This window comes from Halichondria panicea, chromosome 8, assembly GCF_963675165.1.
Source record: "Halichondria panicea chromosome 8, odHalPani1.1, whole genome shotgun sequence".
Taxonomy (NCBI): domain Eukaryota; kingdom Metazoa; phylum Porifera; class Demospongiae; order Suberitida; family Halichondriidae; genus Halichondria; species Halichondria panicea.
In genome coordinates, this window is record NC_087384.1 from 6,029,148 (window position 1) to 6,054,800 (window position 25,653).

The 25,653-nt window shown below is 42.1% G+C and overlaps 3 protein-coding genes across 6 annotated transcripts; 2 read left to right on the top strand and 1 right to left on the bottom strand.

Annotated features, from left to right (window-relative positions):
* Positions 1–27: 27 nt before the first annotated feature.
* LOC135340385 (BCAS3 microtubule associated cell migration factor-like) lies at positions 28–8,316 on the bottom strand. The gene is made up of 19 exons (XM_064536722.1): positions 8,178–8,316; positions 8,054–8,108; positions 7,753–7,911; positions 7,376–7,530; positions 7,182–7,313; positions 6,190–6,266; positions 6,055–6,131; positions 5,866–5,968; positions 5,477–5,550; positions 5,110–5,175; positions 4,823–4,926; positions 4,289–4,424; positions 2,321–2,714; positions 1,857–2,009; positions 1,347–1,488; positions 1,149–1,228; positions 704–895; positions 280–339; positions 28–218 (listed from the first exon to the last, which is right to left on the bottom strand). Exons 1-19 carry the CDS (start codon positions 8,306–8,308, stop codon positions 43–45), a joined length of 2,466 nt encoding a protein of 821 aa, XP_064392792.1. The 5' UTR covers positions 8,309–8,316; the 3' UTR covers positions 28–42.
* A 68-nt stretch (positions 8,317–8,384) lies between these two features.
* LOC135340378 (uncharacterized) lies at positions 8,385–15,654 on the top strand. Its single transcript, XM_064536713.1, has 8 exons — positions 8,385–8,740; positions 8,796–8,858; positions 9,154–9,509; positions 10,455–13,003; positions 13,097–13,243; positions 13,486–13,628; positions 14,056–14,405; positions 15,039–15,654. The coding sequence occupies exons 1-4, from the start codon at positions 8,413–8,415 to the stop codon at positions 12,618–12,620; spliced, it is 2,913 nt and encodes a 970-aa protein (XP_064392783.1). The 5' UTR covers positions 8,385–8,412; the 3' UTR covers positions 12,621–13,003; positions 13,097–13,243; positions 13,486–13,628; positions 14,056–14,405; positions 15,039–15,654.
* Positions 15,655–15,753: 99 nt separating this feature from the next.
* On the top strand, positions 15,754–25,626 carry LOC135340370 (SANT and BTB domain regulator of class switch recombination-like). 4 transcript variants are annotated; one of them, XM_064536701.1, is made up of 11 exons: positions 15,754–15,915; positions 16,113–16,543; positions 16,728–16,793; positions 16,851–16,918; positions 17,080–17,227; positions 17,425–17,557; positions 17,755–17,915; positions 18,052–18,138; positions 18,193–18,258; positions 18,350–18,521; positions 20,344–20,508. In XM_064536701.1, exons 1-11 carry the CDS (start codon positions 15,766–15,768, stop codon positions 20,365–20,367), a joined length of 1,506 nt encoding a protein of 501 aa, XP_064392771.1. In that variant the 5' UTR covers positions 15,754–15,765; the 3' UTR covers positions 20,368–20,508. The 4 variants fall into 4 exon arrangements, with proteins under 4 accessions (XP_064392771.1, XP_064392770.1, XP_064392768.1 ...); XM_064536698.1 differs by lacking the exons at positions 15,754–15,915; positions 16,113–16,543; positions 16,728–16,793; ... (5 more) ...; positions 18,193–18,258; positions 18,350–18,521 and adding exons at positions 19,341–19,506; positions 19,574–19,851; positions 20,942–23,054; ... (2 more) ...; positions 24,094–24,449; positions 25,033–25,626 and having other exon boundaries at positions 20,344–20,690; XM_064536699.1 differs by lacking the exons at positions 15,754–15,915; positions 16,113–16,543; positions 16,728–16,793; ... (5 more) ...; positions 18,193–18,258; positions 18,350–18,521 and adding exons at positions 19,429–19,506; positions 19,705–19,851; positions 20,942–23,054; ... (2 more) ...; positions 24,094–24,449; positions 25,033–25,626 and having other exon boundaries at positions 20,344–20,690.
* Positions 25,627–25,653: the final 27 nt, after the last annotated feature.

Genomic DNA, 25,653 nt, shown 5'->3' on the forward strand with positions numbered 1-25,653 from the left:
GTGCTGTTTTTTTAACAGAGGTGTGTTTTAAAAAATGTTTTTTTAGAGGGTTTTAAAAAAATGGTGCTGTTTTTTTTTACAGAGGTGTGTTTTATAAAATGATGCTGTTTTTTTTACAGAGGGTTTTTTAAAAAAATGGTGCTGTTTCTTTACAGAGGTGTGTTTTAAAAAATGATGCTGTTTTTTTGGCTCAGACAGCAAGTCAGAGAGAGGATTGTCTGAAACAGATTTGTCAAAATCAACATTACATTATTATTAAGACGCTGTGTGCTCGCTCACCTGAGCTTGGGTGCAGTGTGGCACGTTGTGAGTCAGCCCCTCTGGGAGAATTGAGACTACCTGTATAAGGGAAAGTCCCAAATATGTTACCATGACAACACAACAAAATGTACTCGGAAACTAGCTACCATATAGCGGGTTATTTTCGTACGGTGGAAATGTTCGTATATTTCGTATTAAAGAGCATCATACGAAAATTAAAACTACGAAATTATCAACGTCACTATTCTGAGCTGTACGATTTAAATGGGTGGTTCATACGAAAATTTGCACCAACGAAAATTACCCGCTACATGTATACGATATATATTACATGCCTGTGAACTTTTTCACATGCTATACACAAAAATTCTACAGTTCTTCGGCCACATTACAGTGTACACAAATTGCATATTTGCTAGCTCTCAGGTAACATGTGTGCTACCTGTGTAAATGACAGTGTTGGGTGGGCTGGGTGTGCTGATCATGGTGTTACTGGAGGGCGGGCTGGGGGTGGGGGACTGGTACGACTTGAACGAGAACTGCGGCCCCATCCACAGCCGACGAGTGGGTGGGGCATGCGTCAGGATCTCCACCTGGGACAGCCATTGGTCGTTAGTCTGGGGACGTGGCTGGTCTGTAAGCAACAAAGAGAGAAACTGTCATGATTGTATCAAGAGCGAGTGGGTGAAGAAGTTACGTGTTTCAGAGACTACATGTACATGTACTGTATGTGTATCATATGGAGGTTGTATGCACATGTAACTAACTATTCATTACATTAGTAAAGTACATTTGTTCAAATGTACAAGTAAGTTTTAATGATGATAATCATACGTGTCTATCTGGTATACATTGTACATGTGCTGTGTATTGCCATGTGTACTCACTGCTGGGTGCGGGTGACCTGTCCTCCAGTAGAGGGTTGTCCTTGGTCAGGGGGACGGCCATCGAACCAGTCACAGGGAAGCTACAGAGAGACATGTACACTGATAAAACATGCCAAGTGCCTTCCAAGAGCTATACAGAATGATTAATTTAAAAAATAGAAATTGGGCCATATGGGACCACACCTACACCACACCTACCTGAGTAGTTTCCAGCAGAGTTTAGGGGTCCTGGTTAGTTCAATGGGGGCATCTTCACCATCCGGGGCCGTGGTGAGTTTGTGTGGCTCCAGGCCGTGCTCTGTCAGCTCACCAGTCGCTCCCACAACAAACAATGAGTACGCTGCTCTCTCATTGGACGAATTTGTGTGTGTGTGGGTGGAGGAGGTGGGTTGAGGATCTTTGAGCGGCCATTTCAAATACAACCATTTTTACAGTGTTATTTGATTATTAGAAAGATGAAGTACTTCGAGCTCAAAAAGATGGTTTGTTAAATCAATGATCATTTTTTGAGGGAAATTTCGACAACATACAGAAAATGACAAATTATAGTCCATTCTATATAAATATAAGAGTTGGTCTGAAAGATCTCTTTCGATATTTGCTTTCAGTGATTGGACCACTGGAACTATAATTAAGTTATGGCTGTTCAAAGATAGTTACATTTCCATACACGCACGCGCACACACACACACACACACACACACACACCTGCCCGCCCCCACGTCTTGCCGAGACTGTCTCCTCCCTCCCAGAACACGGCACGCACACACGTCGTTTCAGGTCCGGCCAGAGTTACAAACGGGTCTCCGTTGTCAGACCCCCTACTGGTGGGTGGAGTGGGCATGGGACCCCCCACAGACTCTGTGTGCATGCACAATGCAACATTACTGTAGCAGGACAGTTTACAATTGTTATAATTATCATGGTTTCCACCATCCCTGACATTGTAGGTAATTCAGTGATACAGCCATACAGCTAGTACATTCCCACGGCGATTTTCTAACTTCTAGTGTTACAATATAGACAAAAGTTGGGCCAGAAACAAGGCTAGTGTTTACCTAAACACACTATTTTTGGCTTCAGTGTACGTAAACATGTAGCTGGGCTAGGAATCCAAATTGCCATGCCGGTTCAAGCCCAACAGGTCACACACACATGCACCTCTCCCTCACCTGACGTTGAGACGTACGGCTGCTTGATCTGCTGGAGTGCATTCACCACCACTGGACAAGGCAATGGGAGGGCTCTAGGGTTGTTCCAGCTGTTGCTCATCACAGTGAGTCCATTGCCCCCGGCAACGGAGGGGATTTCCCTGTTCTCTAAAGGTGGCGATTGTGAGCTCCTAGATGTCTGAGCAGTGGTACCGGTACTTGACACTGCCTGTGATGGTAATCCGATTCCGGCCGTGGTATGGAATCGAGACATCTTGTTGACAACCCTCCGAGGTGTGTGAGTGCGTACAGTGATCTCCCCTCCATAGGGGGAGAGGGGGAAGACGTGGGTAGTCCCGTTGAGTGTGCTCACTCCAACCCAACGACTGTCTCCACTGAAGCAGATGTCTTGAACCTGTAAGGGTGTGTCAATCAATATACATGATGTATGGATAGGGTTGCTGCTATTGCTGCAAAAATCATATAAATTATAGCGAGGGTGTACAAAGAGAAGAGGGTGTGAAGCCATTCACAGCAAAAACCCTAGTGTCAATATATTCATGTATGGACCCCAGGGCCGGGAGTGTGAATAATTATACTATGGTGTGCGCAGGTGCATGTGATAAATATACTTATAACCAAGCAATATATTCACTTGTTACACGTACATGTAACACTACACTACAGGGATTAACAAAGCTGGTGGTGGGTGAGGTAATTTAATCTCATTCATAACATATTTAAACCGTCATATAGAAACATAAACCATCATGAATACTAATGTACACGTGTTCTACATGCCTATTATGTACATGTAGAATGTACGTATGCCACACCATTTAATAAGCATTATGCAGCAGAAACAGTGACTAGAGACTTCTGAAGCTTATAAGAGTCTGAATTTTACTGCAAGCTTAACATGGAAACTATGGTTGGCATAGCAATAGCAATAGTAATAGTAATAATTATAGCACTATTGCTATTAGTATACTATAAACCTTGGGAGACAAAGACAGACACTACAACCAAGAAAAGCAGTTTTGACAAGTTAAACGAACGTATAGATGCTGCACAGAAGAAGATTCTTGAAGGGAAAGACCCACAAGTTAAGCAGGGTAACACTATAAGCTACGATCACACTAATGTAATAATGGGACAAGAAAGAACACAAGTCATGCAAGCTCTGGACAACGCTATCGGAAAGTTCCTACAGAATATGACATGGGAAACTGAACAAACGCAAAGATCGATCCGGAACTCAGTTCAAGACGCAAGAACACAGTTTGAGATGAGACAGAATGAGAGCCGCAATGCTGTGGCTGAATGCTCTGGTGAAGTTGTCGAGAAGGTTGCCACAGGAGAAGTCGAAGATGATATTTCGAGCGTGAAAGTACGAGTGTGCAAGTGGTTCATCAGCTGTGACAGTCGTACATAACCATAACTTAATTAAAGACTTACATACTAATTAAGGATTAATGTACGTAAATATACATGTACTGTTTTAACTACATGTATGTACATACAAGTACAGCGTGTGTTACGTAATAGATATAGTATGAAACAAGTGTTTTATGGAAATAATTATCCAGACACAAGCACGAGAGTGAGCTGCCTGTACATTTATAGTGCATAAAAACAATACGAGGATTCTCATACTATCGCGACGACCCCTTACTGTATTATGCCTCGAAGCTACATGACCGTGTATAAGACACGGAAGGGACTGTATGATTTTTACTACACGCTTGTAACCTTGACAACGTAGTATACACGTACTCATGTAATGTGTGCTTGCAGTACATGCATTAGGTGTAAATGTAATGGCAGGGCATAGATTATACAATTATACCAAAAGAGTCAAATACCAGTACATGTAGTAGTACGTACCACTCCGCTGGTGGCCCCCCGGTAGCTACCAGTACATGTAGTAGTACGTACCACTCCGCTAGTTTCCCCCCGGTAGCTACCAGTACATGTAGTAGTACGTACCACTCCGCTAGTTGCCCCCCGGTAGAGAGTGTAGATATGGTGTACGGCAGTCTCGGAGGAGAGCCAGGGGTGGGGCAGGATGTGGAACACATGGAAACTGTTGCCCTCGGTACTAGCTGAGACCAGGAGGGTGCCACTGGAAGGAAGAAAGGGGGGGGGGCTTTGAAGTGATGTAAACATACATGTACATGTAATTATCATTAACAGTAAACTTAATGTAATTATAAGCTTCCATCATCGCCTCTCCCATTATTTGGTGGTGTTTGTTTTAGACATGTTAGTAGTTCACTCCTTTGATCCTAACCGTCAACACAAAAGTAATCTCACTCGTAAGCATGACCACAAAAACATCCAAGGAAGCATCAGAGAGATGCTTTAATAAGTCAAAAATCCATAATCGCATTTTTTTACACTAGAAATACCAGAGGGACCTACAATAACATAGTACAGTGGTGTAATGTTGATTAAAGGAATACCTTGAGTTGAATACCAGAGGACCTACATTGTACATGTACAGTGGTGTAATGTTGATACCTTGAGTTGAATGCCAGAGCAGCAATGTGCACACAAGGTCCAGTGTGGGCCACGAAGTGAGCTATCACTCCACCACTCTCACGATCCAGCTCCTGAACTTTGAACTGGAGGCAACAAAAATAGAGTGTGACGTGTAAAACAAAGTATCGATCGATCTGTAAACCATTATGACTGTATTGTAGAACTCCCTATGATTAATTGGGGCCTCAAACTTAAGTATTGAAACACATACTCCATTCTCCATTCAGAGGAGTAAGGGCAAGGCTACACTGTACCAGAGTACTCACCTCTTGTGTGTGTGTCTTGATAGTGTCCAGTACTGTGATGATGTTGGCACTGGTGGAGTCAGTGGTCTGTGGAGGAGGGAGATTATTTTAGTCAGTTGGATAGTTACATACGCATATACCGTATAGCGTGTAATTTTCGTGGGGCAAAATATTCGTGGTTTTCGTGGTTGGAGGTCTGACCACGAATATTTTACCCACGAATAAGCGACCTTGCCTACCTTTACCTGCAGTGCAAGCAGCAACCACGAAAATATTACCCACGAAATGTCTCAATATTGCTGAACCACGAATATTTTGTCCCTCGAAAATTACCCGCTATACGGTACGCACATGCACACACACACTATACATGTAGTGATCTAGTCACCTGTTGATGAGTGTGCTCTGGAGACTCAGTGGAGCTTGACTGAGTCTTTCCAGTCAGTCCAGAGATAGTATCAGCTGAGAGAGAGAGAGAGAGAGAGAGAGAGAGAGAGAGAGAGAGAGAGAGAGAGAGAGAGAGAGAGAGAGAGAGAGAGAGAGAGAGAGAGAGAGAGAGAGAGAGATCCAACAATGGATTAGCTATGTAGCAATAGCTAGCACTCTAACCCCCTTCTCTCCCACACTCTCTCTGGCCATTTTTCCCTTCCCCACTATCCCTGTACTGTGATGAAATGAATCTCACACGAACTGGATTGGTCTCAATAGCCCCTCCCCCTCCCCTTGATGTTTGCAACGACCCCTACACTGTACATGTAGCGTGTAGTGTGCACTCACTGAGAGCTGAGATGCCCTTCTTGACGTTCTTGAGCACGGTGGTGGCCACGGAGGGGGGCGTGGCATCTGACATACCCCCCACACTCTGGTGCTTAGACGACAGCTGTAGAAAACGTAGAAAACATCGAATTTGGTTACTTGGTGTTTGTTAAAATGTATCCATGTAATAATATTGTTGTACAGGTGTACCTTGGTTTCCGAGAAGGCCAACCATCTGGTTCCCAGGGCAACGGGGTTGCACGGATACCCCACGGAAGGGTAGCTGTCTACAATGCATAGAGAGAGTGGGTGATCGTATGCGATAGGTGTTTTTGAAGGACTTACTTCGTATGACATACTTGTTGTCTAGTGAACCAGCGTCCAACACAACCATCCTCTTCTGGAACACAATCACCACCACTCTGGGGAAGAGCAAGCATTAGTCTTAGGATATTGAAGTATCTGGCTATACTGTACTGAGGCCTGTACAGTTAGTCTCAATAGAGAGGTGGTCTCTTTAGGGAGGTCAATAGCGTGAGCATTGTAGGGACAGTACGGAGTGGTCTCAATAGAGAGGTGGTCTCTTTAGGGAGGTCAATAGCGTGAGCATTGTAGGGACAGTACTGAGTGGTCTCAATAGAGAGGTCAATAGCGTGAGCATTGTAGGGACAGTACTGAGTGGTCTCAATAGAGAGGTGGTCTCTTTAGGGAGGTCAATAGCGTGAGCATTGTAGGGATAGTACTGAGTGGTCTCAATAGAGAGATGGTCTCTTTAGGGAGGTCAATAGCGTGAGCATTGTAGGGATAGTACTGAGTGGTTTCAATAGAGAGGTGGTCTCAATGGTGTGAGCATTGTAGGGACAGTACTGAGTGGTTTCAATAGAGAGGTGGCCTCTTTAGGGAGGTCAATATGTGAGCGTTGTAGGGACAGTACTGAGTGGTCTCAATAGAGAGGTGGTCTCTTTAGGGAGGTCAATATGTGAGCATTGTAGGGACAGTACTGAGTGGTCTCAATAGAGAGGTGGTCTCTTTAGGGAGGTCGATAGCGTGAGCATTGTAGGGATAGTACTGAGTGGTCTCAATAGAGAGGTGGCCTCTTTAGAGAGGTCAATAGCGTGAGCATTGTAGGGACAGTACTGAGTGGTCTCAATAGAGAGGTGGCCTCTTTAGAGAGGTCAATAGCGTGAGCATTGTAGGGACAGTACTGAGTGGTCTCAATAGAGAGGTGGGGAGGTCAATATGTGAGCGTTGTAGGGACAGTACTAAGTGGTCTCAATAGAGAGGTAGTCTCAATGGTGTGAGCATTGTAGTCATGTGCTGATTCTATGGTACCTCACCTTCTGTTGCAGTGCACATCAACAATGGGTCTAGTCTTGAAGACAAACTTCTTAACAGTGTTGTCTCCTCCATTGGTCCTCAGAGAGAGCAGCTGCAGTGTGGAGTAGGCCACCGTACTACCACTGTTGTGTCTGCATGGAGGGTGTGTGTGTGTGAATAATATTAATTTTATTTTCAAGAATTCAATCCTTACCTCCCCTTCTTGACAACGGCCATGATGGGTCTTGCATCAGGGAACTTGTCCGGTGTGACGCCCTCGTAACTCTGGGGGGTGGGCAGTAGCTTGGCAACTCTTGTAGTCTCCCCCTCACCACACACACAGTACACTTCACGAGCATCGCCACCGGGCTGTGAGGAAGGTAACAGAAATTATTCTTCTAAGAATTCACGTGATTTTAGTGGCAAGCAATGATTTTGTAGATGACTTGTGGTCCCATAATCTTCAAGAAAGTATCAAATTTACGTAATTACGATACATGTGAAGTATTATGCAGAGTATAATGGAGAGGGACAAAACTGCATGCCAATAACCACATACTAACAATCTGATGTGTCTAATACTTCACCCACCGTGACCGTCCATACTGCAAACCCGTTGGCCAAGCCCAGTATCAGCAGTAGGGGATTCCCCCTCACACCGTCACCTAGCGACGCATCATTAATGTCACATGACTCAAACCGCACCCACAGCACACGCTCCCTCTTATCGTCTTTAGGTCCAGATACTGCCTGTGAGGGTACAGAAAGATAGGTATAATACCCCAACAAATGTCAACCTATCGTAACAATAACGATTTATAACTTACTTGTTAATGTAATCATCAGTCATAGTCATACACAGTCATTTACAAGGTGCGTGCGTGTGACTTACCTGCGGTACATAGTCTTGTAGAAAACCAATCACATTTTTCATTGTGCTTTGATCACTGTGTATACGAAGAAAAAGGTTGAACTCACACAATTTTAATATGAACCACTCTCCCAGTGACCCTCACCTGGCTGGCTCTGGACTGACTACATTTCCACGTCTGTAGGAATTCTTCTTTCCTCTCTCTGACTCAGAAGACATGGTGGCTTTTCTATTCTCTCTCTTGATAAAGCTCCCAAGGGGTTTCACCTTCTTCATACATGTATGCTGAGTCAGCGATTTCTTCATAATTATGGGCCACGCCCAACTAGACATAATTTAACCAGTAATTTTTTATTTATAAACAAACGTCAAGGTACAAGATGGCTACAACGAATTTTGATACTCTGAAACAGAAGACTGGGGTAACAGACACCCAGCTAGACCAAAGAATTGAAGAAGATAAATTGTGGAGCCTGGCTGGTCTACTTGGCAGCTATAAAAAGTTTGTTAGAAGCTCAGGGTTTGATCTCAATAATGCAGATGTAGAGGATCTGAAGGATTGTGCCTCCAAGCATGGCAATCAACAAGCCATGTATGAAGCTTTAAGGAAATGGGAAAACGTCATCCGTGACTTCACTTATCGGTCATTGTTGGAGATTTTGATTAGTCTTCGTGAAGGAGCTTTGGCTGACCAAGTTTGTAGAATTTGTGAGTTTAATATTTAATATCTATTTTCTGTGTTTCATCATTTCTTGTACTCCAGTCATCCAGACACAAGCCAGTGAGCCGAATAAAGAAGACGCTGTGTCCTTGTCACCTGCACCAGGTTAGTATAGCTCAGTATGAAGTTAAAGTTCTCATGCATATAAAAGGCGAAACGGTTTCTGTTCACCATTTTAAGATTCTAGCCATACTTTTAGGCTTTGCTAAGCTTTATTGGAGCTTATAAACCCAGCTCAGGAGCAGCAACCTTAGAATCTGGGATATAGCAGCTTCAGTGCCAGATAGGGGTGCTAAATCTGGGACAGTCCCGGCCATTCCGGGACAGTTGCCTTGGCACCTATGTATTAATCAGTTATAATTATATGCCAGTTGCAACAATGTTATGTTCTTATACACAGCATTGGCTACTGGGCACACTGTAGGATTATCTTCTAAACCAGTGAGGGCAGTTCTTCAACAGCTGATGGACAAATATCAGCTCACTACAGCCCAAGTCGACCATGAAATCCAGCGAACGGACTTACCAATTTTGGCTGCGTGCTTTGATGATGTGGAGCTCTATGTCGATGCTATGGAATTAACACCTGGCGAGCAAAGTGATGTTTTGTTAAAAAGATTGGAAAGTAACCACCTAGCCACGATCATGTGCTTGAAGATCTGGAAAATAAATAAGCGCTTACAAGCAACATTCAGGGCCCTTCTGGAGATGCTAATAAAGCTGAAGAAATGGGCGATTGCTGAAAAAGTCTGCATAGTGAGTGTTTGTGTGTACGTCAAGCTATTTTGAATGGCACCAAACCTTATCAATTGTATGGATGCATTGTACGTATGGATGCATTGTATGTATGTCTGTCTAGCCCGTACTACACCAGAGGATCTGCCAGGGTCAAAAGACTGTTTCGCATTTGACATTAAAGTAAACAAAATATAGCTAGTATGAAATTTTAAAAATCAATGATTACCCTCGACAAACAAGCTGTAAGCGCGGGTATGAAAAAATGTTATGATCTTTGACACGCTTTTGTAACGCATTACTTACAAGCATTAATAATTATTGATGTGTTTTCAGGCAATTCTTAGAGTTAGCATTATGTGTGCTAATTAACTAACGCATTTGAGTCGAAGAACCTCTGCTACTACACACTGCAATCAACATTGAGGGTAGTCGGCATAAAGTATGGGCGTGGTTGAGCATTCCTTATAATTGGTTGACAATAGATATATGCAAAGCAGGAGCACATTACAGAAGGAGCGTCTTACCTCGGGAATCGCATCTCGTGCAAGTTTGCAAAGTAATTGGATATGCTCCTCTTTTAGAATTTTCTGTAACTCACCAATGACTGTCTCTTCCATGATGTACCAACATTCATCAAAGATCTAGCTATTCATTTTAACTCTTTCTGGCTCACCCTAGCTCTCCTGCTGCTGCAGTACATATAAAATCCATTCATAATGATATTCACAGGCTGACCGCGGTCTGTAATATGTACACAGTACTTACACACTTTTCTTATAAGGCAATGCGGCGTTTAGGAAAACACACGAGATGCAATTTCCGAACCCATGCGGAGTTAGATGCTCCTTCTGTAATGTGCTCCTGGAAAAGCATGCATATACCATAATGTAGGAAACACTCATGCAACCCCTCAACGTTCTTTGTTGATTAGTTTAATTGTGACTGAAGTTTCATTCAATACAGGAAATTCCCACCACATTTGTTGGAGAGGGATCACTTCGAGAGATGTCCGTGGCACGAGGGCAGGAACACATTACTGAACAAGCAGTTCTGTCACCTACCACAGAAGTAGATGCCCTACTATCAAGCAATGGATTGATGTACAAAGACGTGAATAGGGAGTGCAGGGATGACCATATATTAGAGATTTCACAGCAGCTGGAACAATGGGAGCTAGTAGCAACACGGCTGGGATTAACCCTAGCTGAGATTGAAGCCATCAAATATAACAATCGGAGTATAGACATGAGGAGATATAACACTCTTAAGAAATGGAAATCTAAGGCTCTACTCGGAACAGCTACGTATCGAGTTCTACTACAAGCTTTGTTGGCTCTTAGCTGCAATGACTTAGCAAACCAAGTGTGCTCACTACTCAAGGAATCACTACGGGAATCACTACTCAAACAATGGCAACAGAGGAAGATATTCGACGATGCTCTAAGAGATGGCGCAGTCACTGTGAAAATAACTAATGCTCTAATTCAAGGAGAAGCGGGTGTTGGAAAAACATGCACCAAGCGCATTCTTTGTGATCAGGACCGTCTGAGCTCTAGAGATAGCACTCCTCTCGCCGATATTTCTGTTCATGTTAGAGATGTAACTGATGTCAAAATCCATTCTCAAAACAACAAATGGACAGAGGTGAATGAGGAAAAACTGCAAGACATTGTTGGAACTATGATTTCGATAGTTTGTAAAAATCGTTCGTTAAAGACATCAATCGATCAACAGTGGCAACACCAGAAAAAAGTACATTTCATTCCAGCTGATGATCTAGCTGGCAAACAACTACCACAGCCACTACCGGAACGAACAGTACCGAACCTATCTCTGAATGATGATGAACCAGAAACATTGCCACGGGCTGAACTTGAGTCACTGATTGATAATCTTCGGGATAAAGTAGCTGATTCACACCATCCAGGATCACAAGATGCACGAGAAATTCTAGGCTCCAACTGGATCTATTTAATCGACAGTGGAGGCCAGCCTCACTTCCACAATCTTCTACCTCATTTTGTGCATGGCATTAGCATTGCTTTGTTTACTCTGAAGCTTTCAGAACGATTGGACTCTCATTCTATAGTTGAGTATTACGAACATGGCAAACTGATTTCGACTCCATACCGATCACCTCTTACAACTATTGATACCCTCAAGTGTCTCGTCCGCTCAATGCAGTCTCATACTATCGATGGCGAAAAACCTACTGTTGTCATTGTAGGTACCTTTCTGGACGAGATCGAGAAATGTTCTGAAACTGTACAGGAAAAGAATGAGCGACTACTTAAAATTCTTTCACTAGAATTTACAGACCAGCTTTTCTTTTATAATGAAGCAGAAAACAATTTAATATTTGCTCTAAATGGAAAGGATCCAGGTCCTCATGAAGAAACAATCGCTAAATTGATAAGATCTGTCATCGAAACTTCTCCTTCTAAAGTTATCAAAATGCCTATTTGGTGGTACGTGCTGGAGATATCGTTAAAAGAAATGTCAAGTCGTCTGAACATAAAAGTGTTGAGCAAGCAAGAGTGTCTGGAAGTCGCAAAGCAAATACATATCGAAGAAGATGCACTTGTGGAGGCTTTGAAATTCTTTCACGAACAACATATTTTTCACTACTATGTAGACATCTTGCCTAACGTTGTCTTCACTAGCCCTCAAGTTCTCCTGGACAAGCTGACAGAATTGGTCAAAGAAGCGTATGATAAAAGGATTAAATCTACCACTACTGGACAGGCTCAAGTTGCGAAAGGAAAATTGCAGAAATTTCAAAATAAGGGGATTATAATGCTAGAGTTTGTTGAACATTTTACTAAGCACTACGTGAAAGAATTGTTTTCTCCACCCGACCTCCTCAAATTATTTATGAGTCATCTCATTCTAACACCATTTTCGCCTACAGATTCTGAAATAGATTTCACATCACGTACGGCTCAATACTTCATGCCCTCACTTTTGGATATGCTTCCACAAGACAAATTAATGGAATATCGTGTTGTGTCTGTTTTAGCGAGTCCGTTGTTAATTAGATTCCCTAATGGTTGGCCACGTGCAGGAGTGTTTTGTTGCCTTCAAGTTTATCCTGATTCATCAGTTGGGTTGGAAGCTTCTGCTTTTTAGGGGAAATCCGAAACTAATTGCTCAGAATTGTGTACTGTTGTCTCCTCCAGGCAGTAGTTGCCGGGTTACTCTGATCGACTCTTTTTCGATTGTTGAAATACACGTGAATGGAGGCAAAGATGTTTGTTCTGCAATGTGTCCAATAATTCGCAATCAAATTGATATCGGAATACGTGCTTCTTGTCAATTACTTCGATACAGTGAGGAGCAACTGCAGTTAGCTTTCTTTTGTCCTTGTACACTTTCTTCTTTATCACATTCTGAGGAGGTTCCTCATTTCCATGCTGCAATACTCTTGGAGGACGGCAATCAAAGATGCACTTTTGATGAGAGTATCATATCGGAGGTCCAGTCTGAAGAAATGATCTGGCTCCAAAATACAGGTGTGTAAGCATTATAATTGCACCTGCATATAACACATCGTCTATGCTAATTATACAACAATGTGTATTTATTTCATGTTCTCATACGTGCAGCACCGGCTACTGGGCACACTGTAGGATCATCTTCTCAACCAGTGGGGACAGTTTTTCAACAGCTGATGGGCAAATATCAGCTCAGTACTACTGCCCAAGCCAGTGAGCCGAAAAAAGAAGATCCTTCGTCTTCGTCACCTCTACCAGGTGTAGTAAATCAGTATAGATGCGTTTCTGTTCAGTATTCTAGCCGTAGTTCCAGGCTTGCTAAGCTTTATTTGGAGCTTATAGTAACCAGCTCAACCTTAGAATTCGGGATATAGAAAGCAGCTTCAGTGCTGGACGGGGATGCTAAATTGGGACATACGTCCCAGCTACATGTACAGTATAATTATAGCCTATTATATACATGTATATGCCAGTTGCAACAATGTCATGTTCTTATACAGCACCGGCTACTGGGCACACGTAGGATCATCTGCCCAACCAGTGGGCACACGGCTGATGGACACATGTCAGCTCAGTACTACTGCCCAAGCCAGTGAGCCGAAAAAAGAAGATCCTTTGTCTTCCTTGCCTCCACCAGTACCAGGTGTAGTAAATCAGCATTGATGCATAAAGCTTTTCTGTTTAACGTTTTAATATTCTAGCCATAGTTCCAATTTAAAGCTTCCTAACTTTATTGGAGCTTATAGTAACCCAGCTACATATATGGAAGGTGAATAGCAGTTTCAGTGTCAGACGGGGGTGCTAAATTGGGACAGTCCCGGCTACATGTATGTATTAAATATCGTATAGCGTGAAATTTTCAAGGGGCTTAATTTTCGCTGTTTTTGTGGGTTAACAATCCTACATGAAAATGAATTCCACAAAAATTCGCTATAATGTGAAAAGATTAAAGGCGTGGCTTTCGGTAAGCTGTCCAACCCACAAGAGTGCCTCGAAAATTTCGCGCTATATATACGGTATAGGGCCTATTGTATATATGCCAGTTGTAACAATGTCATGTTCTCATACAGCATTGGCTACTGGGCACACTTCTGCTCAACCAGCGAATGCAGTTCTTCAACAGTTGATGGACAAATATCAGCTCACTACTTTCCAAATCGACCGTGAAATCCAGCAAAAAGACATATCATATTTGGCTGCCTGGTTTGACAATGTGGAGTACTATGTCGATGCGATGGAATTATCACCTGGTGAACAAAGCAATGCCCGGAAAACAGAAAGTAACCACCTAGCCATGATCATGTGTTTGAAAATCTGGAAAAGAAAGAAGCTCTCACAAGCGACATTCAGGGCCCTTCTCGAGATGTTGGTAAAGCTGAAGAAAGGGGAGATTGCTGACAACGTCTGTCATTACATAAAGGTGAGTGTTTGTGTGCATGTGCCTAAATTTGTACTTCGAGCCAAACCTTACATCAATTGTGTGAGTGCACTGTATGTATGTCTAGCCCCTAGACTGTTTCGTGTTCGACATAGCTAGACTCGTAATTAGGCCTTACAACTGTAAAAATGTAGTTAACTAGTATGAAATTTAAAAATCAATAATACCCCTCGACGAACAAGCTGTAGGTGAGGGTATGAAAAATGTTGTGATCTTTGACCTTTTGGACTAAGTTAACGCTTTCAAACGCATTACTTACAAGCTTAATTACTATTGATGTGTTTTCAGGCAATTCTTAGAGTTAGCATTGTGTGTGTTTATTAACTAACGCATTATTTTTGAGTCGAGGAACCTCTGCTACTACACACACTACAAGAATCTTTGCAAAATCAAAAATCAAAGTTGAGGGTAGTTGGCATAAAATTTATGGGCATAGTTAAGCATTCCTTATAATTGATTGACCACAGATAACACTGTGAGTAATGTTGCGATTCCATGTAAAGCGTACACACCATAATGTATAATTTAGGGAACACTCATGCAACACCTCTGTTCTTTGTTCATTAGTGCTCAGCGAGATTGTGTATTTTGACTGTATTATCTAATTCAATACAGGAAATTCCCACCACATCTGTTGAAGAGGGATCACTTCGAGGGATTTCTGTGACACGAGGGCAGCAACACATTACTGAACAAGCAGTTCTGTCACCTACCACCGAAGTAGTAGGCCTCTCGAGAAAGCGATTAGTAAGAAGCGGAAGTGGGCGTGGGGACGAGGCTACAGAAGTAGATGCCCTACTATCAAGCAATGGATTGACCTGCACAGACGGGAATAAGGAGTGCAAAGATGACCATATATTAAATATTTCAGAGCAGCTGGAAAAGTGTGAGCTAGTAGCAACGCGGCTGGGATTAACGCCAGCTGAGATTGAAGCCATCGAATATAATAATCGGACCATAGAAATGATGAGATATAAAACTCTTAAGAAATGGAAATGTAAGGCTCTACTCAGTGGAACAGCTACATATCGAGTTCTACTACAAGCTTTGTTGGATTGTGGCTGCAATGACCAAGCAAAGCAAGTGTGCTCACTGCTCAAGGAATCACTAGAATGTCAACATAAAGTTATTAAAATAGATAATTAGACTCCAAAACGTTATATTGTGTGTTGTGTGTGTTTGTTTGTTTTGCTTAAAATTAATGTTGTAAGCCAATATTCAATAAGGAAAAGGTCAGCTATTGTAAAAGTCAAAAACTGTAAAAAAAAATCGTAAACAAAAAAGCATTGCAAATAGTGGGAGGGGCTACCTTGCAAAAATAATACCATTCCCAGATCAGAGAATGGCCTACCCAAGAAGTGGTCCAGCCTCTAGAGCAGTAGCTCTAGACCTCATGCTGAGGACCTTCATGAACTCTGCTGACTTCCACACCTCCAACCCCAGGATCTGGGACAACATAGCTAAGCTAGTGCCAGGAACCACTCCACAGCAGGTACTTAGTACATGCAGTAGCTGCATTGCTATTGTATTTCAAGAAGTGCATTCTATTCATTTAGAGGTATTTAGCTGTGAACAATTGTTTGCACCTAGTTATTTCAAGATCTGGCTATAATTGATATAATTTAGATATAATTATATGCTCAAAGCTTTAGAGCTAGTGTATGCATGTATGTAATGTTCACACTGTAGTGTGCTCAGAGGTGGGAAGAGCTTCGATTGACCAACAGTACAGTGGCTGGTGATCTCTCAGGACTGACTGCTACCGGTCGACCCATCTCAAGCCACGGTCGGAAGCAAATCAGCAAACTAGTCCGCTCCATGCTCAATCAGCCATCAAACAGACACGCCCACAACTCTGTACAAGATCACACCCATCACTCGACCTCTCGGCCACCCAGTGTGTTATCAGAACGCTCCAAGAGTTTCACTGAGAGCAGTCCCAGTAGACCCCTTACGGGGGTCGCTGAGAGAAATGGGGGGAATTTCGTGGCCAATTTCTGTCAGACGATGCTAAATGGTACCAACAGTGCAGCTGTGCTGAGAGGAGGTGGGCAGAGGAGTGGCGTGAGGGAGAAGAAGGAGGAGACTGCCAAGGAATCTGCTGGAAATGCCGTAAATGGGTATGTCAATATAATAGTACTTATAAGTATAAAAATATAATGATACGATGCGTAGCCTGATTTTCTGTTTGGTGTACTCTCATGTTTTACTTGTTTACTGGATCTCTTTCCTTGACAGGTCTATTTGGAATTAATTTTGTGTGTACTCCCACTTGTTTACTAGATCTTTTTCCTTAATTGACAGGTCTAAAATATCAACTGAAGGATCAGCCACGACTATTGACAGTGGAGGCAGCTCAACCACCATCAAGTGAGCATAATCATTTATTATAATGTTCATCACCTGACTTGCTCAATCTCCCCACAGGACCACCACCTCTGTGGGTGAGCATGGACCTAACATGGTCATCCACGTTTGTGATGACGCAAAGAAACGTGAGCTCCATGTATGTGTTCTATATCTAGACACACACACATGCAGTTTCATAATTATTACATGTAGTTTCACAGTATATAGTGCTATGTATGTACATGCATGCTTGCATTATCCACATCCTGAAGAGCTCACATTATCCTCCCTCCCCCCCTCCTTGCAGTGAAGAAGGACTTTGTGTGCCCCCGTGAGATTCTTGTGAGGGAGATGCACTACTTTACCGAGTACCTCTCCTCCTCTGACACACAGCTCTGGGATGAGGTGGACATCAGTGTGCACTGTGACGTGCCTGTGTTCGACTGGCTCATGAGGTGAGGACCGCAGTCAAAGAATTACTAGTAGCTGTACATGCGAAGGTTGGATCTATGCACTATTTATGGCAATAGTATTAGGCCAAGCTTACCATCAATGGCAGATATTAAGTGCACTAGCTATTTTACAAGTTCAGCAGAAATAGTCAAATCCAACATAAGAAAACGACAGCCCCCCCCCCCCACACACACACTAGATACACAAAGAGAGGTCTGTTGGAGGGTCCGTGTGGTGAGAGACTGGAGGAACCTCAGGAGACCCCCGTCCTAGAGCCTGGCAACGCTATCTCCATCCTCATCTCCTCAGACTTCCTCAAGATGGACACTCTGGTGAGGTCAACTAGCTGGAGCTGGTTACTTTCAAGCATAATTCCAAGACCAGCAATTAACTAGCAAGCTGAGCAATATGCCATACACCTATACATGTATGCACTGCCACTAAAAATAAGTGTGTTTGCTAAGATAATTAATATTTGTTGTATGGGAGAAAAAATGTTGATTGCTTGTAACATTATATATACCTCCAGGTTGAGTTGTGTCTGGATTATTGCCATAACAATTTGTCGTGTGTAGTAGCTGCACCCTGTAACATGGGCTGCATCAAGGACAAGCTTATTACCAGGCTGGGGTCAAAGTTCACTCCACTGGAGGCCGAGAATCTGGTGGACAAAAAGGACAAAGTAAAGAGGTGAGAAAAAGGCACAAAATGCACTCAAGTGTGTGTACACTTTCGTTCCAGTGTAATTTTTAATTAGTCTTCATTATTGATGCTACTTGAAGATTATAATGTGTTTGGGGTATGACTTGTACTGTGTTGTGTGCAGTAAGCTGTTCCTCTACCAGCTGGAGCAGATGTTCCAACCCTCCAACTCCACACCAGAGTGCCCCAACAGTGGGACAACTCTACACAGGTGAGTCAACCTTTTAGGCAGTATTGAAAATTACAGTGATTGTTTTTGTTGCAGATGCAAACACTGTCAGAAGCTACTCACAATACAACAGTATGATACTCTACACTGCATCACTGAAAGGTCAGTCTCAAGAAGTATCTAAATGCATGCATGTACTATATGCAACAAACAGTCTGCAAAATATTTTTATATTCTAAATCTACCCATGCAGGCTCACGGTGGATCGCACTGGGCGAGTGGTGTTCTCCCACGAGGCAGACTCATCCTGGGACATCAACAAACACATCCAATCATTGCAGAAACGAGAGGGGCTCACTCCTAGGGACATATACTGGAGGTTGTGGGGGGTCGTCAACACACTCACCTGTGACTGTTGCCGTCAGGTCAGTACAGCTGCATGCAGTGTGTAGGACTATGAATGTAATAATAGGTAAACCATCCTTGGCCTCAGGTTTCGCCCTCGGCCTCGGAGGTTTACTGCCATAAATTTTAATGTATAGTGGACAATAAGTATAACTTATAAACACACTGTTTTGGAGGTGTCTTAGTATGGGATTTAGAAGCCCAAAGGCACCACTGCTTTAGTATCCCGAGCATAGTGAGGGTACTACAAGTGCCTGAGAGCTTCTAAATCACATTATAGACAGCGAAAACAGTGTCTATTAACCCACGCATCAAACGCTCTCAGTGCATGAATATAACTCTTTTGTGCATTTTGTACCGAGTGAAGAATCACAAAAGCTAGCCGAAATATCCCTCTCGGCAAGTTTAGGCCAGGAAATGTTGAACTGAAGCTTCTATCTATTTATACGAATGAATGGGCAGGGCGACACAAAGAAAAATATTGACTACAGTCAAGTGAGTTGCAGCTAGCCGTCACTTTGTAGAGAGATCGAGCGAGTTTGTAGGTACTTATTGTCTCTTGAGTTTTAGCTTTCTTCTGTTTTATGAAGTTTTACAAGCTTAGCTATATCTCTTCGTGTCGCCCTCTGGAAGGTATTTATCTACATCTACAAGCCTTGAATGAAAGCTGCACTGAAGTACTTACTGCTCATACAAAATGCTGACTAAAATAGTGTTATACTAGCAGCTTTGATTTTATCTTGTCTCTCATGCATATTTATAAATTATTCATACAAATATATACAGCAGACTTCTTTTGTCCTGCAAGGAGAGAAAAAAGCTAGCCAAAAAAACTCATGAATATTCATGAGCAATCACTTGGTGATGACGCCTTCCTGTACAAATTGCAATGTAAAACGCTGATGTCAGCACTTTACTAAACAATCACATGATCATTCACATTTAAATGGCCCAAATGAGTAGTGATACAGACAGAGCTAGAGCTAGAGGGTACCCGTATGTGAAGTAAGTTGATCAGTCAATCACAAAGTGCTCCAGCATTTAAAGCATAATTATTGTTATTTCTCTATAGCCCAAACTCTCTTAAAAATGTGTACACAGCTCTATTTAAAGTAGCTGATCAATGGTTTAATCTTGGCCTTCAACTTGACGTTGACTCAAATGACCTAAAAAGGATTCACAGCACGCTCCAAAACAATACAGAGAAACTGCGTGAGATGCTCACTGTGAGGTTAGCCCAAGGAGATTTGACTTGGGATCAAATTACAGAGGCTCTAGAAAATCGTACTATTGGCCAACAAGTTATTGCCAATGAAATAAGAAGTAAACATATCACACCAGTAGAGAGAGGTAAATAGTGCAACTATACTACAATGTATATATACAAATCAATGGTGCAAGCTGCGCTGTGCTAATGTGCCTCTTGGGAAGAGGTCATTGTATTTTGTATAATTATCACGAATCACGAAATAAATGTTTGCATTTGCAATAATTAAACCACAATTTAGAGCAACAAGTAACGTAGCTTAATGATAAAAGTTAAATAGTGCAAACAGATGATGCTATAAAAGATTCTGAAAAGACTAGAGCAGCCTTCAGTTTGCAAATCCACGAATTAAAATCCAAGAGAGCTAGAAAGAAGCCTGCATGTAGAATAATTACATGCATGTTAGTTTTAGTTCATAGGGTTATATCTCACAGAGGGTACATACATAGTGATGAATTATGTGATCTCAAATTAACGGACAGTCCCGGGACAGTTGCCTTTGCACCTATGTATATATACAAGAGTTCATTATATCAGATAGCTATTCGTTACAACAATGTCATGATCTTATACAGCACCGGCTACTGGGCACACTGTAGGATCATCGGCTCAATTTTTTCAGCAGCTGATGGATAAATATCAGCTCACTACTGCCCAAATCGATCGTGAAATCCAACAGGAAGATGTACCAATTTTGGCTGCTTACTTTGATAATGTGGATCACTATATTGATGCGATGGAATTATCACGTAGCGAGCGAAGTGATGTTCGGTTGAAAGGTAACCACCACCTAGCTATGATCGAGTGTTTGAAAATCTGGAGAAGTAAGAACCCCTCACAAGCGACATTCAGGGCCCTTCTGGATATGCTAGTTAAGCTGAAGAAATGGGCGATTGCTGCCCGAGTCTGTCAGTACTTAAAGGTGGGGGTTTTGTGTGTACCATAATTTGTGTACGTCAAGCTATTTTGAATTAGCACCAATTAAACCTTACTAACGTTGTGATTTATAATTAATGCCCATAGTCTTATCGTGTATGTGTGAGTGCACTCTGTGTGTTGACACATTATTGTGCACTCGATTGCATATTGGGAACTGATAAGCACTCACTTAGTAACCAACAGTTCAGGTTTGCTTCATTCCATGATGTTTTTCCTCATAATAATTTATTATAGGAAGCACAGCTGCAGGAAACGCTAAACCAGCAATTACAAAATAAGAAAACATTCGACGATGCTCTAAGAGATGGAATAGTAACTGTGAAAATAACTAATGCTCTAATTCAAGGAGAAGCAGGTGTTGGAAAAACATGTACCAAGCGCATTCTTTGTAATCAGGGCCCTGCCAGCTCTAGAGATAGCACTCCTCTTGCTGATATTTCTGTTCATGTTAGAGATGTAACTGATGTCAAGGTCCATTCTCAAAACAAAAAATGGAAGGAAGTAAATGAGGAAAAACTACAAGACATTGTTCAAGCTATGATTTCAGGCGTAATTAGAGAAATGCAAAGAAAAAATCCCCCAATACACGAAAATGTAGCAACAATAATTGAAGATCCAGCTGGTACTAGCGAACCGAGTCAAAATCCAACTCTACCAGAATTGTTAGAGAATACTGAAAAATCTACCACAGCATTGCCACAGGCTGAACTGGAGTCACTGATTGATAATCTTCGTGATAAAGTAGTTGATTCACGTCATCCAAGCTCACAAGATGCACAGGAAATTCTAGGCTCCAACTGGATCTATTTTATCGACAGTGGTGGCCAGCCTCACTTTCACAATCTTTTACCACATTTTGTACATGGCATTAGCATTGCTTTGTTTACTCTGAAGCTTTCTGAACGATTGGACTCTCATTCTATAGTTGAGTATTACGAAAACGACAAACTGATTTCAACTCCATACCAATCACCTCTTACAACTATTGATACCCTCAAGTGTCTCGTCCGCTCAATGCAATCTCATACTATCAATGGCGAAAAACCTACTCTTGTCATTGTAGGTACCTTTCTGGACGAAACAAAGAAAAGTTCTGAAACTGTACAAGAAAAGAATGAACGTCTACTTAAAAATTTTTCGCTAGAATTTACAGACCAGCTTGTCTTCTATAATGAAGCTGAGAACAAATTAATATTTTCTCTGAATGGAAAGGATCCAGGTGCTCATGAAGAAAGAATTGCTGAAATGATCAGATCTGTCGTCGAAGATTCTCCTTCTAAAGTTATTGAAATGCCAATTCGATGGTACGTGCTGGAGATATCGTTAAAAGAAATGTCAAGTCGTCTGAACAGAAAAGTGTTGAGCAAGCAACAGTGTCTGGAAGTTGCAAAGAAAATACATATCGAAGAAGATGCACTTGTGGAGGCTTTGAAATTCTTTCACGAACAACATATTTTTCACTACTATGTAGATATCTTGCCTAACGTTGTCTTCACTAGCCCTCAAGTTCTCCTGGACAAGCTGACAGAATTGGTCAAGGAAGCATACGATAAAAGGATTAAATCAACCACTACTGGACAGGCTCAAGTTTCCAAAGGAAAATGGCAGAAATTTCAAAATAAGGGAATTATAACGCTAGAGTTTGTTAAATACTTTTCAAAGCACTACGTGGAAGGGTTGTTTTCTCCACCCGACCTCCTCAAAATATTCATGAGTCATCTCATTCTAACACCATTTTCGCCTACATATTCTGAAATAGATTTCACATCACGTACGGCTCAGTACTTCATGCCCTCACTTTTGGATATGCTTCCACAAGACAAATTAATGGAATATCGTGTTGTGTCTGTTTTAGCGAGTCCGTTGTTAATTAGATTCCCTAATGGTTGGCCACGTGCAGGAGTGTTTTGTTGCCTTCAAGTTTATCTGATTCATCAGTTGGGTTGGAAGCTTCTGCTTTTTAGGGGAAATCCGAAACTAATTGCTCAGAATTGTGTAATGTTGTCTCCTCCAGGCAGTAGTTGCCGGGTTACTCTGATCGACTCTTTTTCGATTGTTGAAGTACACGTGAATGGAGGCAAAGATGTTTGTTCTGCAATGTGTCCAATAATTTGCAATCAAATTGAAACCGGAATACGTGCTTCTTGTCGAACACTTCGATACAGTGAGGATCAGCTGCAGTTAGCTTTTTTCTGTCCTTGTACACTTTCTTCTTTACCACATTCTGCGGAGGTTTCTCGTTTCCATGCCGCAGTACTCTTGAAGGACGGCAATCTAAGATGCACTTTTGATGAGAGTATCATATCGGAGGTCCAGTCTGAAGAAATGATCTGGCTCCAAAATACAGGTGTGTAAGCATTATAATTGTATCTGCATATAACACATCGTCTATGCTAATTATACAACAATGTGTATTTATTTCATGTTCTTATACATGCAGCACCGGCTACTGGGCACACTGTAGGATCATCTTCTCAACCAGTGGGCACAGTTTTTCAACAGCTGATGGACAAATATCAGCTCAGTACTACTGCCCAAGCCAGTGAGCCGAAAAAAGAAGATCCTTCGTCTTCGTCACCTCCACCAGGTGTAGTAAATCAGTATGGATGCGTTTCTGTTCAGTATTCTAGCCGCAGGCTTGCTAAGCTTTATTTGGAGCTTATAGTAACCAGCTCAACCTTAGAATTCGGGATATGGAAGGCAGCTTCAGTGCTGGGCGGGGATGCTAAATTGGGACGTACGGTCCCAGCTACATGTACAGTATAATTATAGCCTATTATATACATGTGTGTATGCCAGTTGCAACAATGTCCTGTTCTTATACAGCACCGGCTACTGGGCACACTGTAGGATCATCTGCCCAACCAGTGAGTGCACGGCTGATGGACAAATATCAGCTCAGTACTACTGCCCAAGCCAGTGAGCCGAAAAAAGAAGATCCTTTGTCTTCCTTGCCTCCACCAGGTGTAGTAAATCAGCATGGATGCATAAAGCTTTTCTGTTTAACGTTTTAATATTCTAGCCGTAGTTCCAAGCTTCCTAACTTTATTGGAGCTTATAGTAACCCAGCTACATATATGAAAGGTGAATAGCAGTTTCAGTGCCATACGGGGGTGCTAAATTGGGACAGTCCCGGCTACATGTATGTATTAAATATCGTATAGCGTGAAATTTTCAAGGGGCTTAATTTTCGCTGTTTTCGTGGGTTAACAATCCTACATAAAAAATGAATTCCACAAAAATTCGCTATAATGTGAAAAGATTAAAGGCGTGGCTTTCGGTAAGCTGTCCAACCCACAAGAGTGCCTTGAAAATTTCGCGCTATATATACGGTATAGGGCCTATTGTATATATGCCAGTTGTAACAATGTCATGTTCTCATACAGCATTGGCTACTGGGCACACTTCTGCTCAATCAGCGAATGCAGTTCTTCAACAGCTGATGGACAAATATCAGCTCACTAATTCACAAGTCAACCATGAAATCCTGCAAAAAGACGTGCCATATTTGGCTGCCTGGTTTGATAATGTGGAGCTCTATGTCGATGCGATGGAATTATCACCTAGCGAGCAAAGTGATGTTTTGATGAAAAAATTGGACAGTAACCACCTAGCCATGATCAAGTGCTTGAATATCTGGAAAAGAAGGAAGCTTTCACAAGCGACATTCAGGGCCCTTCTGGAGATGTTAGTAAAGCTGAAGAAAGAGGCGATTGCTGACGACATCTGTCAGTATATAAAGGTGAGTGTTTGCGTGTGCCTGAATTTGTACGTCGAGCTATTTTACCAAACCTTACATTAATTGTGTGAGTGCACTGTATGTCTGTCTAGCCCCTAGACTGTTTCGTGTTCGACTCGTAATTATGTTTAGTGATACGCGAGGTAGTTCTCAACTGTGCCCTTGATGGCCTTACAACTGGTAGCTTAGTATGAACCCTAAAACTCAGTGATACCCCTCGACAAACAAGCTGTAAGTGAGGGTATGAAAAATGTTGTGATCTTTGGACTAAGTTAACGCTTTTGAAACGCATACTTACAAGCATTAATAACCTTCAATGGTGTTTTCAGGCAATTCTTGAGGTTAGCATTGTGTGAGTAACTAACGCATTTGAGTCGAAGAACCTCTGCTACTAGCTATACACACTACAAGAATCTTTGCAAAATCAAAAAGTTAAGGGCTGTGAGTAATGTTGCGATTCCACGCGTACACACCATAATGTACACACCATAATGTATAATTTAGGGTACACTCATGCAACACCAGTTCATTAGTGCTCAGAGATTGTGTATTTTGACTGTATTATCTGAACTTTCATTCAATACAGGAAATTCCCACCACATCTGTTGAAGAGGGAGAGATGCAATCACTTCGAGGGATATCCATGCCGCGAGGGCAGGAACACACTACTGAACAAGCAGTTCCGTCACATACCACCGAAGTAGCAGGCCTCTCGAGAAAGCGATTAGTAAGGAGCGGAAGTGGGCGTGGGGACGAGGCTACAAAAGTAGATGCCCTACTATCAAGCAATGGATTGACTTGCACAGACGGGAATAAGGAGTGCAAAGATGACCATATATTAAATATTTCAATGCAGCTGGAACAATGGGAGCTAGTAGCAACGTGGCTAGGATTAACGGCAGCTGAGAGAGAAGCCATCAAGGGTAACAATCAGACCATAGAAATGATGAGATATAACACTCTTAAGAAATGGAAATCTAAGGCTCTACTCAGTGGAACAGCTACGTATCGAGTTCTACTACAAGCTTTGTTGGATTGTGGCTGCAATGACCAAGCTAAGCGAGCGTGCTCACTACTCAAGAAATCACTAGAATGTCAACATAAAATTATTAAAATAGAGAATTAGACCCCAACATTATTATGTGCGTGTTTATTAATTTTCATTAACCCATATTCAATAAGGAAAAGGTCAGCTATTGTAAAAGTC